At 43.8% G+C, this 18,790-nt stretch overlaps 1 protein-coding gene across 1 annotated transcript in view; it reads left to right on the plus strand.

Annotated features, from left to right (window-relative positions):
- Nucleotides 1–5,981: 5,981 nt before the first annotated feature.
- Nucleotides 5,982–18,790, plus strand: part of Lhfpl6 (LHFPL tetraspan subfamily member 6) — a 202,841-nt gene continuing 190,032 nt past the window's right edge. Inside the window, exons 1-2 of the mRNA XM_036191592.1 lie at nucleotides 5,982–6,250; nucleotides 7,595–8,166. Coding sequence (XP_036047485.1) covers nucleotides 7,782–8,166 — 385 coding nt within the window. The 5' untranslated portion in view covers nucleotides 5,982–6,250; nucleotides 7,595–7,781. The remainder of the gene's footprint in view (nucleotides 6,251–7,594; nucleotides 8,167–18,790) is intronic.

Raw genomic sequence — 18,790 nt, forward strand, 5'->3', positions numbered from 1 at the left:
CGTACATCTCACTGTTGGTAGCTAATTAAGCCCTGCCATTCCATGAAGGGCAAACATGTCTTTGACCTGAACCTTGAGCATGGCAGGCACGCCTGCTCCTCATGGTCTCTACAGTGTGATCAGAGGACTCCTGGGTTCAGAAATTGCTGCTGGTGTGGGAATGTCACCAGACACATCGCCTCTCCTGACTCTTCCATCTGCTTAGCTGACATCTCTGAGAACAAGGGCCAGGGCTTGTAGGAAGTCACAGAGCTGGGAAGAACTTTTCCATTTCACTACAGCTAAAATGGGAAACTATTTCCTTAGGGAAAACCGGTCCTTTGGGGAAGTATGATACCAAGCTTTCAATTGTAACTTTCTTTGTTACATCAGTCTGCTAACATACTGGTCCACACAATGTCCTTTACTGTTATGATGGGGAGAATTAAGATTTCAAAATTCTCAGACACTACAACTGATTGACAGTTTATATTATAAATCATAAAAATCAGGTTTTTTTTTTTTTTTTTTTTCCGGAAATGATAGCATGCACCTTTGACCTCAGTGCCCAGTAGGCTGAGACAGAACTGCTGTGAGTTCAAAGCCGGCCTAGGATATTTAACAATACACTGCCATAAAACCCCAGAGCATGTAGCAACAATTCTAACCTCTACCAGTTGTCATCACAAAGTGCATCTCTTTACAAACTATGTGAAAACAAACACCAAACAGAAATCAGAGAGAACTCCTGAAATGATAATGAAAGAATAATAATTCCAAAGTAGCACAAGAGTGCCGATTCTTTAAAGACCAAGCAATGTACAATGGACTGGTCATGTAGCCAAAATATGTATTGTGGTCATTTCCCACTTTTGACAGCTCAGTGGGAAAGCCCTTAGTATATTAAATGTGATTTAATGCTTCACGTCTTCCAACTTATGAATAAATTATTGATTTAAAATTTGTGTGCTACTTTAATGTATAAAGGAATAATATATAGAAATTACATGACATTTTACATTTCCAAGGTAATTTGCAAACTTTAAATGAATAATGCAGACAGCTCCCCTGGGAGCAGGTCAGAGAACGGCACACGCATTATTTCCAAGAGAGTTCCCGGGGAATACAGTACAGTCATATAAACTGCTATGTTTAGAAATTATACATAACGAGACAAGTACAACTCCTCTGGGGTAAGGTGACTTTGAGTCTACAAAACGTTAGAGGAAATCCACAGGAAATGGAGTGGGCATCCCCAGTTGGCATAACTATGGTAAGGGTGTGCATGGCATGTTGGTATTGTTCACATGACTTGAAACAGAGGCCAGGGACCTTATTCCTTATGTAGAAGATGGATAAAATGGAATAAGATACTTTTGCAGAATCCTTTTAAATCGGACTTAGGATGGGATCTGGGAAGCAGAAGGATTATTTCAGAATGAGGGAAAGGAAGGGCAGATGTAACCTCAAAGTGCGCATTTTAAATCTTGGGCACTGCTTCAAGTACTGGAAACTATAGCTCCAGCTGTCCAGCCGCCTACAATTTTCTTTGGTACCTACAGTCTTCCTGCCTGCACTTCATGGGAAACTCTTTGTATCAGTACTGAAAACTTCAGTCTCTCCATCGTTTGGTTTGCAGGTCTGACTTTTAGAAACTGTTTTGAGACTATTCTAGTTTCTATTGCCATGCTTTGTTTGTTTGTTTGTTTTTGGTTTTCGAGACAGGGTTTCCCTGTGTAGTTTTGCACGTTTTTCTTGGAACTCACTTGGTAGCCCAGGCTGGCCTCAAACTCACAAAGATCCATCTGGCTCTGCCTCCCGAGTGCTGGGATTAAAGGCGTGCGCCACCACTGCCCGGCTTGCCACACTTTTTAGAAAAGACTTGTCCTACAAATGCATGCTGCAGACAGTGACTCTACCATGCTCCTTCACCATTTGCTGGAGAACTCACGGACTCCCTACACTGCTGTGTCCTGTTTTAGTGCTTTGTTTAACTGCTCAGCTACAGTGCCAACCGCTTGCCTCAAAGGACATACTCACAGCGACCGAGCCAGGAAAAGCATGTTGAAGACCTCCAGAGAGTCAGACACAATCCAGTCAGTGTTCTGCTGAAGGACATCGAGGATCCTGACTCTTTTCCATATTCTGCAGCCTCATCCCCACCGGGTTGAATTTTGTCATTGTGTCTGTCACCTCAGGACCGAAACATGGGTGCTGTGTGACTGAGATGCCGTCAAATCTGAGAACGTGTGTGTGTGTGTGTGTGTGTGTGTGTGTGTGTGTGTGTGTGATGGTTCCACCACCACCACCACCACTTCTCAGTACTATGATGTGGTTGGTCAACCCTAAGGGCAGGCTGGAAATAGAGGTTTTAGCTTTTACAGCTTCCTTGAGAAAGACAGGAAAGACAGGACCAGGAAACAAAGTTGAACCTGCTAGACATGGCTATTCCAACGCATATAAACTAAGAAATCACTTCTTCCTCTCCCCAGTGGCCAGAGATGCTTGGTTCTGTTCCCTGTGTTTCACCGCTACATGACATAGCACACCTTTCTTGTTGAAAAGGAAGTTCCACTTGTGCTACAACAAGTATAATACTCACACAATGTTGATATATTCATTAATTCTTCCACTCATGTTCAGTTATTGAGCCTCTACCCACCATGCCAAGCATGACAGTACTGTGCTGACTAGTGTGTATTTCCGGTCATTGAGCATATGTATTATCTATAGTGCTTAGTTAGAGATTGAAGTGTGAATCTAATTAATCTTATCAATAAAAACCAGGAGTCAGCTATCAGGGCAAAAACCTGAAAGATCAGAGAAACAGAGGAGCAGCCACCAGTGACCTCCTACCTCTCCAGATCCTCTGACCAAAAAGGCGGAGATCCCATCTCCACCCCACCTTATCACTTCCTGTCTCCACCTCCTGAGTGCTGGGATTAAAGGAGTGCACCACCACCGCCCAGCCTCTACGGTTGACTAGTGGCTAGCTCTGCCCTCTGATCTCCAAGCAAGCTTTATTTGTCAGAACACAAACAAAATATCACACAACAAGAGATACAGTTAGTAGAAGGAAAAAAAAAAAACCCACACAACTATGGTGACTTAAACCATATTAATGCTTTATTGTTTACTTAAAAATATTCATGAGGATCTGGGCATGGTGGCACAGGACCATGATTCCAGCAGGAAGAAAATTCCAGAGGAGGTGAACAGCTGACAATGTGAGGGTGTTGGGTCGTGTCTCTGTGGCCTTCCCCATCCTCATGAACACAAGATCATTGCAATGCCAAGCATTTCATGCTTCAAGAACATGAGCAAAGACAGCCAGGAAGTGGGGAGAAATGTTCTCCTAAGCATCCTTACTTGAGCAAAGAACAGTTTTCCCAAGTCCTCCTTAGATATGTGGGCTAAAAGGGAGTCAAGCAGCCACCGCTAAATTTAAGGGATCTAGAAAAGCATCTGCTGAACAAGGGACATGGGACCGGGAATTAATATTGAATAGCCAACCGAAAGTGTTGTCACAGAGGCCTGCAGTCTGCCATATGCTTTTACCTTCGTGGGATCTCATCCGGAGACTCACTAAGACTAGGACAGCTAGCCAAATGCTCTGCTCTGGAACCTGGAATGGGAAGCGCAGCAGCATCTGCTATGTGGGAACTTCTGGCTGTGAAGTAACTTAAAGATCCTATGAAGATGTAAATCGGATGCAAAGGTTTTTAAAGATATTATAATGCGTGTTCTTGTAAAAGTATCCGTGCCAGAACCTGGAGGGGAATTCAGAAGATTTTATAGTCTGGGAAGATAATTATATGGCGGAACGAAAAGGGAACTAAGGGTTGCGATGTTAGACTCTGCTTTGAGTGAGATCCTGGAAGGATTCTGAGCCAGTTTGTAAAATCATGCACTTGACCAAGATTAGATGACTCCTTGCTCCCTTCTCCAAGAGAACCCATAGTATTATCATGCTGACAGTTGGAAGTTCAGAAACATTAACTGCCATTGGTTTCAAGCTCTGTTTTACAAACAAGGTAACAGACAGGCTGGTCATTGTTTAAATTCTCTCACTTTAATTTAAATGTCCCAGGAAAGGCAGCCCACATGATTTCACACATGATTAATATTTTGTTCTGATGGGATTTATGGTTTTTGACTTCATTTCTTATCACTTTTATGTTAGCCAGACTTCTCTGATAACAGCTACATCACTTAATAGAATGCAAATAATGAGGTAGCTTTTATAAGTCATGTTTTCACCATATGCTTCCAAGGAAAGCCCGTGTTTCTCTGTAAAACAGTGACTACCTTCATAACTTTTTCCTCCCTTTTGTTGAGAATTAGATGACGCTGTCTATTCATAAACCTAGTGTACTGACACACAATAATGAAAGACTGCACTTGACATGGTCACTACTGATGCCTTCTGGCAGTCCATGTCACTATCTAAAGTTCCTATAAGCTTGAGAAAGTATCCTAGACAAGTTCTCCAGTGGTGTGTGTGTGTGTGTGTGTGTGTGTGTGTGTGTGTGTGTGTGTCTTGTTGCCACTGTATAATTTTGTCAACACTGATATCTGCTACCCCCACATTATGTAGATCGGAGGTGTGTTATAGCCAGGTGGGTGGTACTCAGCTGGAAGTCAGACCAGTCATATGGCTACCACCCACACTCAGCAACTGGTGATTTGCACAAGAAGTATGAAAACGTAAATTAACGAGAGAAAACTTCAATCTAGACCTCTAAACCTGAGATTCATGGGTGAGCTTGAACCATGTGCTATTTTGAAACACGGCTCCCCAGCCTTGGCCCTGTTCACATCTCAAGCTACATTATTCTGGATGTGCCCTGCATACTGTATTGAGCAGGATCCCTGGCATTTATGGACTAGCTGCCAGTAACCCCTTCCCAGTCAGGGGTCGTAGTTACCAAAACCATCTCCAGACTTTGACTCTCCTGGGAACTATTCTTTGCCTTTCTCAGGAAGTTTGTGAGAAAGCTTAATGTGTATTGCACGGTTTTTCTGGGAGGCTCATTACCTACATTGTATTCTTAAGAAGGACAGGCTTGGAATCACTTAAAACCTTTCAAACAATCATGAAAACAACCCCTGTCTCCAGCTGATATTACCTAATTAAATGGTGCACTTGAAATTTTATTATGAAATATATTCTCACCCATTTATTACTTCCAACTACTTGGAAAAGGCACATTACAAAAACTGTATTTGGAAAAGTATGTACTTCAAAAGTTGCCGTTCCCACATGGTAGCTTCCTAAAATAACTGTCCACAGTGGAGGAAGGAGTCAGCCAGTCACCTACAGAACACGGCTGAGGTTTCCAAAGGGTTAAATACTGATGTCAAGTCAGAACCGGGCTGGTCCGGAGGAGAAATCAAAAGGAGCTGATTTTCAGAAAGGAAACCCAAAGGTTGTGTAGATTATAAGATTGATCATGGGGGGGGGGGGGGTAAGAGGAAAGGGAGGAGGGAGAGGGAGAGGGGGAGAGGAGGAGCGAAGGGAGTGGGGGACACCGGGAAGAGAAATGTCTTGAAAGAGGTTCCCAAAGGTGTGCAGCTGTTGGGAGAGGCTGGCTAGAGGAGTTGCCCGCCTCCTCTCTGGCTTGTCCCCCACTGAATCCAGCAGCCTCGTGTGGTGTGCTCAGCAGCCTTCTCATCCCTACGTCCACACCCTTCCATGGTCTCTGTCCTCCGAAGTGATCACTTCTCAAGAGCCCCTTAAAGCTCACAGACATCTCTCTACCCCACTCTCGGAGGCTACTTCCCACCCTGGGCTCCTGAGGGCTGCGGGAACACTGCAGCTCCAGACCCCAGTATTTGACCCAGAAAAGAATACAGGGGTAGGGTGTGGCCTCGGCGCCCCGGAGGAGCTGCGGAGAAGGCGAGCAACTTTCTCCGTGATTTCCCAGTCTGTCTGCCGCCCCCACTCTCGCGCGTCCAGGGCTGCGCGGCGGGGCCAAGGGGAGGGGACAGCGGAAAGGGGAGGGCGGGGAGGAGGCGGCGCGTGCCTCGCCTGCCAAAGCTGGAGCCGGCATCCGCGGTGCTCCCGGGCCGCTCGGCCACAGCCGGCGGGCTCTCCCAGCGGGTCCCCTTGACCCTCCACCCCGGCTCTCCAGAGTCGTCCCGATCTCCGTCGCGATAGTGGCGAAGGCGAGAAGGACAGTCTTCCGTGCCGCTCTGTCCCCGCCGGGGAAAGACAGCAAGTTGTGCTGCGCCCGGGACCCGCTAGGGACCGTGGCCGCCGCCCGGCCGGGTAAGTAGCGCGTCCCGCAGCTCGGAGCCCCGCACCCGGGTCCCTCCAGACTTCCTGAGCCGCTTGGTTCAGCTGTGGTCGGTGTCGGCCTCCGGGGGGTGCTGCCTTCCCATCCTTATCCGCCCCTTTCTCCGAGCCCGCTGCAAGAACTTCCCCGTGCGGCTTAGCATCCAGAGATCATTGTGTGTGTGTGTGTGTCCCTGGTGCCCCAGGGTGCGGTGAGTGTGCCGAGCAGTTTGCTGGGGAGCAAGTGGGGGCGCGCGGGGGCGTCGCGGCTCTGAGTTGATCTGGACTAGGGCACCTCCAGCTGAAGAAGAGGCCCTCCTTCCTCCCGTTCCTCCCAAATTTCTGGTCCTCCTCAGACCAACTCAACTCCAGCCTCTGCTCACAACTGACAAGATTTTAAAAACTGTAGCCAGAGGGAGCTCCCTTTGGGTAGAATCCAGAACTGAGGGCGAGAGAAGTGTAGGAAACAGAGTTTGCTCGTAGGCTCTGAAGCTGGAGTTAGGAAGCAGTTTGCAGATGGGTGGGTGTACTTTTGCATTCTTTGTGCGGAGTGTGTCCAGGTGTGCAAGTCAACCCACCTGGTGGAACCCTTTGACTAGCTGATGTTTGACACTGGGTATTGGAAAAGTGTGAATGCCCTCCCTGGTTAAGTTAAACACAAGTGAAATGACCAGCAGGTGAAATCACTGAAGCCACCGAGTGGCAATAGGAGATGTGAAAAGAACAGAGACTTGCATTTACCCCCGGAAATTCAAGACCGAGTGAGTTCCCAGTGTTGTTGAGTACTGGAAGTGTGCGGTTCTATTCCAGTGCATACACCTGGGTGGTAGATGATGTTAGTTAAATCTGCAGTACTCTGTAATTGTAAGACGTTACAATCATTTTGTTTAGTTGGCGCACCCACCAAGAGATGCAGAGAAATGTGCTAGGAACTAAGTGTGAACTTGCAAGCCAAATAAACAAACAGCAGTATGGTTCATTTTATTTTAATATCCTGAATTATGTCTACTGCTAGTAAAAAAAGATGCTACATTGCTTTTAATGTAAGTATGTGAAATGAATTCACTGGCTTGGCAAATAGAAGCCATTCATTTCTTTAAGTAAATAGCTGTCAGAGTTAATTTGGGAGCGTTTTACAGGAGATAAAGACATGGGGAAGCTTTGAGCTAGTTTGGCAAAACTTGTACAGAGATGCGGACGGAGAACATTAATTCCTCCCATTTTTGAAGCATTGAAGGATGTTCGCCGCTTCTTAACTGAGAATTGTGGTGCTTCTAGAGACCTATAAATAAGCTAGAGGTACTTAACTTGCACTGTTTCCTGTTGCTGTTTTACCAGGGGCCACCTTCATTACTACAAAGTATGAGAGGTTGATACCCAGTAAGACTGAAGATTTGCTGCTGCTAGTAGCTGCATCCTCCTTGAAGAACTGTGCATTTTACCTGGGAGCTGATAGCAACTGGACGCCTTCATTCACACCTTCAGGACAATCACGTTGGGTCCCCATTGCATTGCCTGGTGAAAGATGGCATCCAGCCTGACTTGTACTGGGGTGATCTGGGCTTTGCTCTCCTTCCTGTCGGCTGCCACCTCCTGTGTGGGGTTCTTCATGCCTTACTGGCTCTGGGGATCTCAACTGGGCAAGCCTGTGTCCTTCGGCACTTTCCGGAGATGCTCCTATCCTGTGCAAGATGAGAGTCGGCAGGTGATGGTGATGGTGGAGGAATGTGGGCGCTACGCCTCCTTCCAGGGCATCCCCAGTGCGGAATGGAGGATCTGTACCATAGTGACAGGCCTGGGCTGTGGTCTGCTCCTTCTGGTGGCTCTCACTGCCCTTATGGGTTGCTGTGTGTCGGACCTCATCTCCAGGACAGTAGGAAGAGTGGCTGGGGGAATACAGTTTCTGGGAGGTAAGTGACTTTGCTAAACTTGAGTTGGTTCCATAGAATCTCAAAGCAGTATTGAAAATGGTTTCATTTGTCTGCTGATGCAGTTGTGATGGCCACTTGGAATGCAAGGAGAAGTAGGTCTGAAATGACCATGATAATAGATGGAATAGAGTCAAGGTTTTTTACTGGAATTCTTTTACTTGTCAGGGTTCTTCCTGCCCATTCATTCTTAGTATACACACACACACACACACACACACACACACACACACCCTTGTCTTCCTGGGTACCATCTATGTGAGACAAGCATGTATAGGCTGTTTATAATATATGTACTGGGGAGATAGTTTGCATTTAATAGCTTCTTGCTGTTTTTGCCCAACAGTAGACCCCTGGGTTGTCTTTGCCTTGCTAGATACTTGAGGTCTTTAGAGGCAAGGATTTCATAGAAAAATGCAAAAGATGTTTGGTTCAATATCATGATCACAATAAGCCTTTAAGACTCCTGGTGGATATAACATTGACCGTTGTTTAATTTTCCACTACATTTCAAAGTAAGTTTTAGGTGAGTTATTTCATCTTGGCAACTACGTTATTCACTGTGTTACAAATACAGTTCTAGGCTGGTTATGGTATGAGCTCTTAACTTCTCTGGTAACTTTTTCTGTGGGGGAAAGAAGAGAACACAGTGTTTAGAGAATGATGTGAGCTGTCCCAAACGGACTGGCTTGTCTCACTAACACCAGACAAGGTCTGATTTTTTTTCACTTGGCGCTCTTCCAGAAAGTATTGCTTCAATATATCTGGTCATGTGGTTCTAATTGCTCTTTATATATTTTCCACTGGGCTTTTTCACCTCCATCCTTCAACCTGACTGGCTGAACTTGTCTGATTTACAATATGCCCTGGTGAAATATGACAACCTCCATTGATGGTACAGACCGAGGGGAAACAGGAAGCCTGGAAGACCTGTAAAACTGCATCCGTAACTTCATAACAAAGTAAATGTCTATTATTCTCACACTGGATGTTTTCTTACAGTCTTTGGTGAAGAATCCAGAAGAAGAAAAGGCCTTAAAAATGACCATTTTTGTGGTGTCTGGTATAGATTAGAAAAACCCAGTGCCTTATTTCAGATTATTTACTGTTAAACTTTGTAAGTGTGCTGAAAAGGGGTACAGCAAAGCAACTTCGTGTTTCCAGGCAAGACTGAGACTTGCATGAAGTCCTTTGTTTTCTTATCTGGCATAAACTGCACTTTGCATCCTTGTCTGGGCTGGGAGGTGCTTTGGGTGCCTGGCAATCTCTCCTGCCTGCTTCTCTCTTCATCACTGGCCTGTATTGTCTTTAACACACACATTTACACAGAAATATAGTGAAACTTTTCGGAACCATCAGGAGGTTGCCAGTGCAAATGGCAATGTAGATGCAGTGCTCAGGAACTTGTTGGTGTCACAGATTTTTAGAGCCAAACTAAAGCTGGGAATATGGAGAGGAATCTTTTCTTTGAGGGTAAACTGGGCTTGCTGTTGTTTTCCTTGGCTCTGGAAAAATGCTTAGGCAGTTTCATTTTTCTCCTCTTATGGTAAATATTACTTTCCATTTTTTTTCATTTTGGAGCAGAGACTGCTATTATTTCTGGCAGAATAGGAAAATGCTTACAAAGAGAAATCAGCTTTTATTGATTATCTCTAAACGTGTAATGAAGGAAGGCAACAAGAAGGGAATCTGAGACCCTGGAGACTTAGCCTTCCCTCGCTAAGCTAAGTATAGATTTTTTTTTTTAAATTATATGGAGCCAACTCTTCACTTTATAGACTACCCAAGGGAACAGACAATTGAGAAAGTTGTATACATTTTTTAAATAACCATGCTTTTCTTTGTATATATGCTTCATGATCCTGTTTGGTAAGGGTTACTGACATTAAATTAGGGATAGTTATCATTGATATGATAGGTTCCTTCCTTCCTCCCTCCCTCCCTCCCTCCCTCCCTCCCTCCCTCCCTTCCTTCTTCCCTTCCTTCCTCCCTCCCTTCTTTCCTTCCTCCCTCCCTCCCTTTGTTCTTATCACTTTTTCTAGTATGTGCTTGTGTCTTTACGTGTGTAGTATGAGCACATATGTACCTGTGTAGGTGCATGCAGAGGCCAGAGATGGACATCAGGTGTCCTGCTCTGCCACTCTCCACCTTGTTCCCTTGAGAGCCTCTCACTGGATCTGGAGTTCAGCCAGCAGCCTGCAAGCCAAGCATTCCTCCAGCTCTACCCCAGAAGTGTTGGGGTTTCGGTACATGCACAGCCAAGTCTGACTTTGCACATGGGCACTGGGGATTCGAACCCAAGCACTCACACTTATGCAGCAAGTATTCTTACCCCTCTTAACAGTCTCCAACAGTTGGCATTGTCTTATTTCCTATACATGTTTCTTAGGTCAGGCAGAAATAATTCTGGTAGTGACAACCTAAGAGGTTTATTAAGAACTCTAACTCTTAAACAGACATGCCCATTACTACAGATAATAGTGAATTTAGAGTTAAAAAATAACTTGTAACATGGAGAGAGATTTTGAAAATCTGTTGCTAGTCATCAACAGCTAATAAGAGAACAGATGATAAAATGCCTTTAGAAGAATTTCTCCAGTTGTTCACTACATAATTGTTTTTCTTTTTATTCACAAAACTTACGTGGTTAGTAGTTTTATTTGATTTTTCATTAAGTGGGCGGGTATTTTTAAAGACCAGAAGATGCCGAATGAGTGAGTCCTGAGAGGCTTCAGCTTAGTGTCAGAATGTAATCAGCATTTAGGAGGCTCTGTTGGGAGGGAGGCAGATTCTCTTACTAAAAATGAATCGCCCAGAAGGGTTATGTTTAGCTAAGTGAGGGTTGTTCCAAAAACAACAGGAAGCCGAGGAATGGCCTGATACAGAGGCATCTTGCTTACTCCTGCCTGCTGGATGTGGAGTCTGCCCATATGGTGTAACATCGGGCAGCATAACCCCTGCAGTGTTTTGGAACAAGGTAAAGGACAGAGTGTCAACCTTGAATTTAAATAGTCTTGTGATGGCTGAAGAGAAGTTGATGTGTCACCTTTCAACCAGTGAAACAACATAAAATGGAGACTTCTGTATGGAGACCTTCTTCTATCTTAGGAACACTTCAACCAGTGAATGCTGCTTTCCCGAAGTAACTTGTGGGTGAGCTTTATTGCTGTTGGCTTTATTAAAAGGCATGCTTATATCATAATTTAAAAATAGTGAGCTCAGAATTTTACTCTTTCTTGGGTTTTTTAAAAGCCTGTAAGAAGGCTTTGGAACATGTAATGTATAATAAAAATATTAGCATGTATGGAGGTAATTCTGTATTATAATACCTTAGGGTATTCTGTAAAAATAGATGTTTGACTTCTTTCTTGTCCAGTATAAAATTATGTCCTCACAAATACTGTAGTCATTAAATACTGAGAGAGAGAGAGAGAGAGAGAGAGAGAGAGAGAGAGAGAGAGAGAGAGATTGAGATTCAGTCAGTCAAAATGTATGCTGGGTATGTACTGTATCATTAAACTCCTCTATCATTAAACGCTGAATGGTTAGATTGGGGGGCACTGGAGGAACTAGCTTTGGTTAGTGGATGGTTTCCTGGTCTTCAACACATGTACAGAAGAAGATGATCCACTCTTGCTTAATGGTAGGGACCCTCAAAATCTCAGGATCCGACTTTTCATTACAGTCATGTGTACTGATAACACATGAGGAATGAGATTGAGCTGGGGACATAGACAGTGCTTTGGTATGAGCAGGGATATTTACAGTCTGATGTGACATTGACAGTGCTTGCCAGAGTCTGCCTGCTCCAAGTTCTAGGTTCCTTACAGGCAGGAATGATGGCATCTTAGCTAATCATTCATAATATCTGTAACACCAAAGTCTATATATTCAAACCTAGTAATGGTTCTAAGGGGCATGTTTCAGGTATCCATTGATGTCGGTCTTATGTTTCACTTGAAGAGCTTTTCTGAGCTTTGGTCTAGGACTTTCCTCATTGTTTTGTTCTGTTCCCATGAAGCTTCCAAGCTTCTCAGAGAGGGATTCAGTGCAGCATTCTTTTAGCTCTATGAGAGGCCTTGAGATATCACCAGTGAGCTTATTCCTCATGGAGAATCCAGAGCTCTGCCCCAGAGTGTGTTCAGCAGGGCTAGGTGGAGCCCAGGTGGAAAAGGTTGGATGAACTTTCCCAGGGAGGACAGGCCCAGTTGGTGCACAGAACCTTTTTTGAACCATAAGCCAATACTATCTACTTAAACCCTCTAAGTCATACTGTATAGGTCACAGTGTAGACTTACACAGGTGCCAATCTTAGATGAAGCCATCAGACTTGTTATTTGGAGATAATAAGATTTGAGGCAAAGAACATCAGAACTGGTGCTGTGGAAACAGCCTTGTTAATTCGGATAGTGGCTTCTCCTTTAAAGTGTCCTGTTTACCTTGGGCGGTAGTTACCCCACCACACGTGATTATAAAGCAAAGGAGAACCAACTGTTATTTTCCATGCTATACTTTGAGAAAGATTTTATTTCGAATGCTGTGCTTGAGTCCTTCACCTTGGGATCACGTGAGGCAACCTTATATTCTGTTGGTGACTTTAGTTAGGGTCTTGGTTTCTTTCCTGTGAAATTGTACTCAGCCCCATCCTTGCACCATCCCCAGTTTGAGTTACTGTGTTTGTTTTTTTCTAACATTGCCTCTCTGAAATAAATAATAATAATGCCAATAATTCTTAAAAATGACAGAATATAGGGTTATCCATGGCCCAGGGCCAGCATATTAGCAGCCCCATGACAATTCCCCCTTTAGTTGCTGACCTGCCTCAGTTCCTCTGTATTTTTTCAGAAGTGGAGAGTCATGTGATTCTTTTCCCCCTTAACTCTTCTTGTTACCACCAGTTACCACAGCTAGAGACTAGAAAGGCTGGGGTCAATAATGGACTAGTTGCCCTCACTAGTATATAGGCTGCAAACTGGTCCTTCACAGAGTGAATTGTCTGAGGAATGCAAACTAATAAGCATTTACTAGAAAAATCTCAAGAAAGACCATTGAGATCCTTACATTGTTTCTATAAAGCACCAGAAGATGCATGACGTTTTCATGCAACACAGAGGCATCATTATCTGCCATCAGGACTTGAACCTTCCAACATAGCCAGAGTGGCTCAGTAGGTGTGGGCTAGAATCAGAAAAAAAAAATTATACTAGTCCAAAAATTTCATTCTTGGTGCCTTTAGAATTAACTTTGTTGCTCTTCAAGTATCATCTTCAAGATGGTCTGAGGAACATTAATTCCTATGTGTACCAAGATGTGTTAACAAGAATAACCTAATTAGCAGGAGCAAGAAGAGGTCAAGTGGTTAGTTATGACGATTATCAGCTTACAACAGATCTTTACAGATCTCTTGATGTGTTGAGGCATACAGGCAGTCTTTGTGGAGAATGGACTGGACTATAGTATTAAGTATTCCCTTAAGTCCAACACCATGAAGAGAACCATGTTTCAATTTTCATTTCACCTCAATTAAGCAAGAAACACTCTTCTTATGGATGAGAACACTGAATTTTAGAGTGAGACCAATGATGTCCCCATTTTTATTGATGAGGTTATAAATACTACCACTATACTATTAAAGTGTTAACTAAATGTTACTTTATGGAGCCGGAGAGATGATTCAACAGTAAAGAATACTTGATGCTCTTGCGTCCAGGTTTGGTTCTCAGCACTCACATTGGGCAGCATCCATCCAATTGTAACTCCAACTCCTGGAGATCCAATTCTCTCTTCTGCCCTCTGAGGTTACCCTCCTGCGTGTGCTCATACACACAGACACGTACATATACACATAAATAAAAATAAAACAAATTCTTTTTACAAGCTATTTTAGGTTGTATTTTGAATTCAAAGTTTCTGACCATAATAGGTAGTGACTCTCTTAGTACAGGTGACACTGTTTAAAGGTTTATTTGTTTTTATTTTATATGTATGGGTGTTTTGTCTGTATGCCTCTCTGTGTACCATGTGTGTGCAATGACTTCCAAGACTGGAAAAGGCATCAGATCCTCTGGAACTGGAGCTGCAGGTAGTTGTGAGCTGCCACGTGGGTGCCAGGAACCAAACTAAGGTCCTCTATAAGACCACCAAATGCTCTTAAACACTGAGGTGTCTCTCGTGTCCCCAGGGGAATATTTATTGTCTCTGTTGGCTTTAGCTTTTGACTCTGGCAGAAACCGGGTAGTTGTATTATACAGCAACTTTTCACGAATATACATTGCAGGTTAGTGGTAATAGTCCTCTTGTTTGTGAGGCCAATGCCTTCCTGACTGAGCCATCCCCTAGCCCCTCATAGATCTTCAATGTGACTGTCTAATTGTCTGTCTGTCTGTCTATCTATCTACCTATGTGACTAGGGGAATATAACTGTTTCCACTTGCACTCTATCCTGAAAGTTACAATCAATCAGAGAAGAAAGACATTATACTTCTAATTACAAAAATTAAATTGCAAAATGTCATTAGCACATACATTTTAGAAACGGAAATAACAAAGTCAAAATGTTAAAATAAGACCTTATTTTTGAAGTCCAACAAAGTACTGGAGAGATCTGTGATAATAATTTGCTGTCTGCTCCAAATTCTGTATAAAATGGGCTCTTTGAAAGTTTTTTTTTTTTTTTTCAGAATGGCAGATGCTAGCCTTGTGTTGAATATTGATGTTAGCATCTGCCGTCAAGATGTCCAAACTCTAGAATCAGAACCTGTGCAAACAAATGTGATGAAAAGGCTAAGAAGCTTCCAGTATATCTCCCTAAGACCCTTTGCAAACACCCTTTGGGTGTGAAAAAAGATCAGCCCATGGTATGCTTAGCCAAACTTAGCTTTGGATTCCAAGTTCTTTATTCTAAATATTCAGTATTCCTATGAGAGGGAGGTAGGAGCAGGCAAGCAGCTAAGGTTACACCTGGGGAGCTCTGGACTACCTTACTGCTGGCCAGAGACTGACTTTGTAAAGTGTTCTTCAGAATCACCATGGCCATTGAGTATCCTATCTTCCCTTCATGCCTTGTGGAGGAGGACTGTCTCTGTCTTCACTGCCCTGATTACCTGATCTCCGCATCCTCTAGTCGGAGTTCCCACCAGATGGTGGTCCTCTTGATTGGCGATTCTTCTGAATTGGACTCTGGGGAAGTGTATGAGGCAGAGAGGAAGGGGAGGGGAAGGGGGACAAAGGAGGAGGACGGGTAGAGGAGTTGACACCTGGTTGTCAATGATGAGATAAAGCAGCAATGGTCACTCTGGTTTCAAGTCGAAGTGACACCTAGAAGGACACTGTCATTCATGGAGAGGAAGATGTCTACAGATTTGGACAGCAAGGTCATCAACTCAGTTCTGGAAGTTTTTTGGTTCCAGTTCTGGTAGGAGTTCAAGGCTGAAGGTCAAATGGGGAACATTGAACATTGAGCTCATAAGAATGATCAGGATTAGAACACTAGAATTATAGTGGTTTTGAAACTTCATGTAAGAAGACATTACTCCATTTACTCTCAAAGGCACAGCTTTTTACGTCTCATGCTTGCTTTTACCATTTGACTGTACTGGCTGACAGGCAAGCCCCTGGCTGCGTCTGACTTAATGGTGGATGTTAAGCTTCCCCTGGAGAGTTCCAGCTGCTTGGCAGTTATTATGAGGTGGTTCAGGACCACAGAGGAGTTTCACTCCGTGGGAGTAGTTTTTTCTGTCTGGAGTAAAATGCCATGGAAATCAAGGTGCAAAAATCCTTTTGCATAATATTTGTTAACAAAAAAACTGCCTTGGGGAAGATAGAGCCCAGAAAGTACTGGACACAAAGAAAAAAGGTGACTACCTTAACTTTCTGTAGGCGCATGCGCACGTGTGTGTGTGTGTGTGTGTGTGTGTGTGTGTGTGTGTGTGTCCCGTCACGCATAAAGATGGCGTTCTATTTTGATCCCCTAGTAGAGAAAAGTCAGTTTATTTATCTCATCTCCACTGGTGGCTATCCTGAGCCATTTAAAATTCAATTTGGCTACTCATGCCCTTGGTGCTCAGTGGGTTTCATTAAATGACACAGCAGTGACTTCTTCTTCCCTGTGTGACACCTTTTGATACGTGTTTGACTCTGCTGTAATTTCAGACAATTGTGCTCTGTGTGCAATGAGCTTACCATGATAATCTTCCAGTCCAGTTATGGTAGACCCAAAGATATGAATCAGATAGAGTTTGAAGACAGTAGAAACTGCACAGAAGAAATGTTCACATCTCTCTCTACATTTGCTGTTCAGCTTGTTAGGCTCATAGGTTTTTTTTTTTTTTTTTCCAAATTGTTTTTGTGACATTGCTTACAGTCTAAATGTTGGCTAGTATTTTCCCTCATGTTAGGTATTTCAGAATTTTCATGGAGTTGGATTATAAATCACAGCCTCCTTAAACTCTTAAGTACAATGAAATATTACTATCTTTTTTCTTGTGTTAGCAGCCCTTAAGGTACTGCTCACTGTTTATGGGTTCTTGTGGGAACTAAATAGACCCAGGACACGGTCATCTGCCTCGTGTTTCTGACCCTCCCCTCAGTCCTTCAGTTAGTACTTAAACATCCATACTCACTGAACGTTTTGTGACTTTCAGGTATATATACTATCAGGCCCCATCGAGTAGATTCCCGATCCATGACGTCTATTATTGACAGGCCATTAAATACATGCTGGCTGACCACCGCCGTGTGCTAGCTGCCTTCCTGATGTTAGAGGGAAAGCAAAGGCCGAGGCTGACTGAGAGGACAGTGTAAGGGAAGAACGTGGATCCGCAGCAGTGAGAAGAGGGAGGGAGGAGAAAAGAAGGAGAAAGGAAGGGTTGTATCATCATTTGTCGTAAGCTTGCTATTGTTCCACAATATTGTTAACTTTTATGTGGGTACACGGGTTTGTGTGTCAAGCACTTTATCCGCCGAGTTGTCTTCCCAAGTCTGAAAAATCCATTTTTTTTTTTAAACGCAGTGTTTCTGCCCTCCACAGATCAACATTTGAGATGCTCTGTGGGTATCTGTAGATGGTCCCAGTGTCCAGACAATTGTGTTCTGCTCTGTTTGGCATATGCTCAGTGCTGTCCATTTTCTCACTTGTGGTGTACTTTCTGGTCATATCCATTTCATTTGAGAGAACTGCTTGCTTCTGGGCATAGAACTCGGGGCTTTGTATCTGCTGGGCAAACCTTTTACCTCTGAGCCACACCTATAGCAAGAAACTTTCCCTTTAACTCTGCATCTCTCTTCCAGTACACCCCACACGTATTTTTAGTCTAATAGCAACTTGTTTGCATTCTTCAAAATCACCAGAGTCACACTATTAACATAGCAAGTACATCCCCACATGTTTTCTCACAGAATCTTGAGATGCTGCAGCACCTTTTGCTTGCAACTGTGATGGGTGGAATAGCAGATGCATATGTAATTCAGGGCAGAGCTGGAGGAGTCCGCAGATTCACTCACTGCTTTGGCTGCTAGACTCTGTCCTTCTGGAATGTGCTGCTGTTATTCTGCCAACAGAAAGCTCTAGTACTGCTATAGGGTTGGCTTGTTACTCTGTCTTACAGGGTGATGCTTGTCATGGTATGGTCAGGTGTCTTGTGCTGATGCTAAGATGAGCACACCATTCAGGGTTTTGAGAGCTTTCATGTTTTTGTTTTGTTTTGTTTTTCGAGACAGGGTTTCTCTGTGTAGCTTTGCTCCTTTTCCCTGGAACTCGCTCTGTAGACCAGGCTGGCCTCGAACTCACAGTCATCCGCCTGCCTCTGCCTCCCGAGTGCTGGGATTAAAGGCCTGCGCCACCACCGCCGGGTGAGAGCTTTCACTTTTGATCCTCAGGGGAACTGAAGACGTGTGCATGTGTGTGTGTGTGTGTGTGTGTGTGTGTGTGTGTGTGTGTGTGTGTGTGTTTAAAAACTGTAGCAAGCACAGTGTAAGAGAAAGATAAAAATACTTTGAAATTGATGTTGGAGATGGATCATGGGAGTTCACTGTAAAAATGAGTCATTTTGCTGGCTGGTGGTGGCATATGCCTTTCATATCAGCACACAGGAGGCAGAGGCAGATGGATCTCTGTGAGTTTGAGGCCAGCCTGGTCTACATAGCAAGTTCCAGGACAGACAGAGCTGTTGTTATACAGAGAAACCCTCTCTTGAAAAAAAAAGAAAGAAAGAAAGAAAGAAAGAAAGAAACCAACCAAACAAAAAAGAGTCATTTGAGATCAGAGACTGAATCCTGGAAATGAAAAGAAATTTTGTCTTGAATATATCTCTAGGTAGTTACTTCATCTGATATGCAAATTATATGTAACTAAATTATGCTGCCATAGTTATGACTTCGATGCCCATTTACTGACAAAGCCAGGGAGTATTATACATTGTCTCCAGTGTCGTGGTACAGAGTTCACCTTCTGCCTGGACAGTCTCCCTGCTTTCTTATTTCTCCCCTTCTATCCTCATGTGTCTGAGAGAATAATCTCGGCTGACCATGGCGCTTCATTCCTCGATTGCCCCGGTAAGACAAAGACTTCCTGTGATGTGCCTCGGGCACCATGGAGGATGGCTACAGC

Source organism: Onychomys torridus, chromosome 6, assembly GCF_903995425.1.
Source record: "Onychomys torridus chromosome 6, mOncTor1.1, whole genome shotgun sequence".
Classification (NCBI taxonomy): domain Eukaryota; kingdom Metazoa; phylum Chordata; class Mammalia; order Rodentia; family Cricetidae; genus Onychomys; species Onychomys torridus.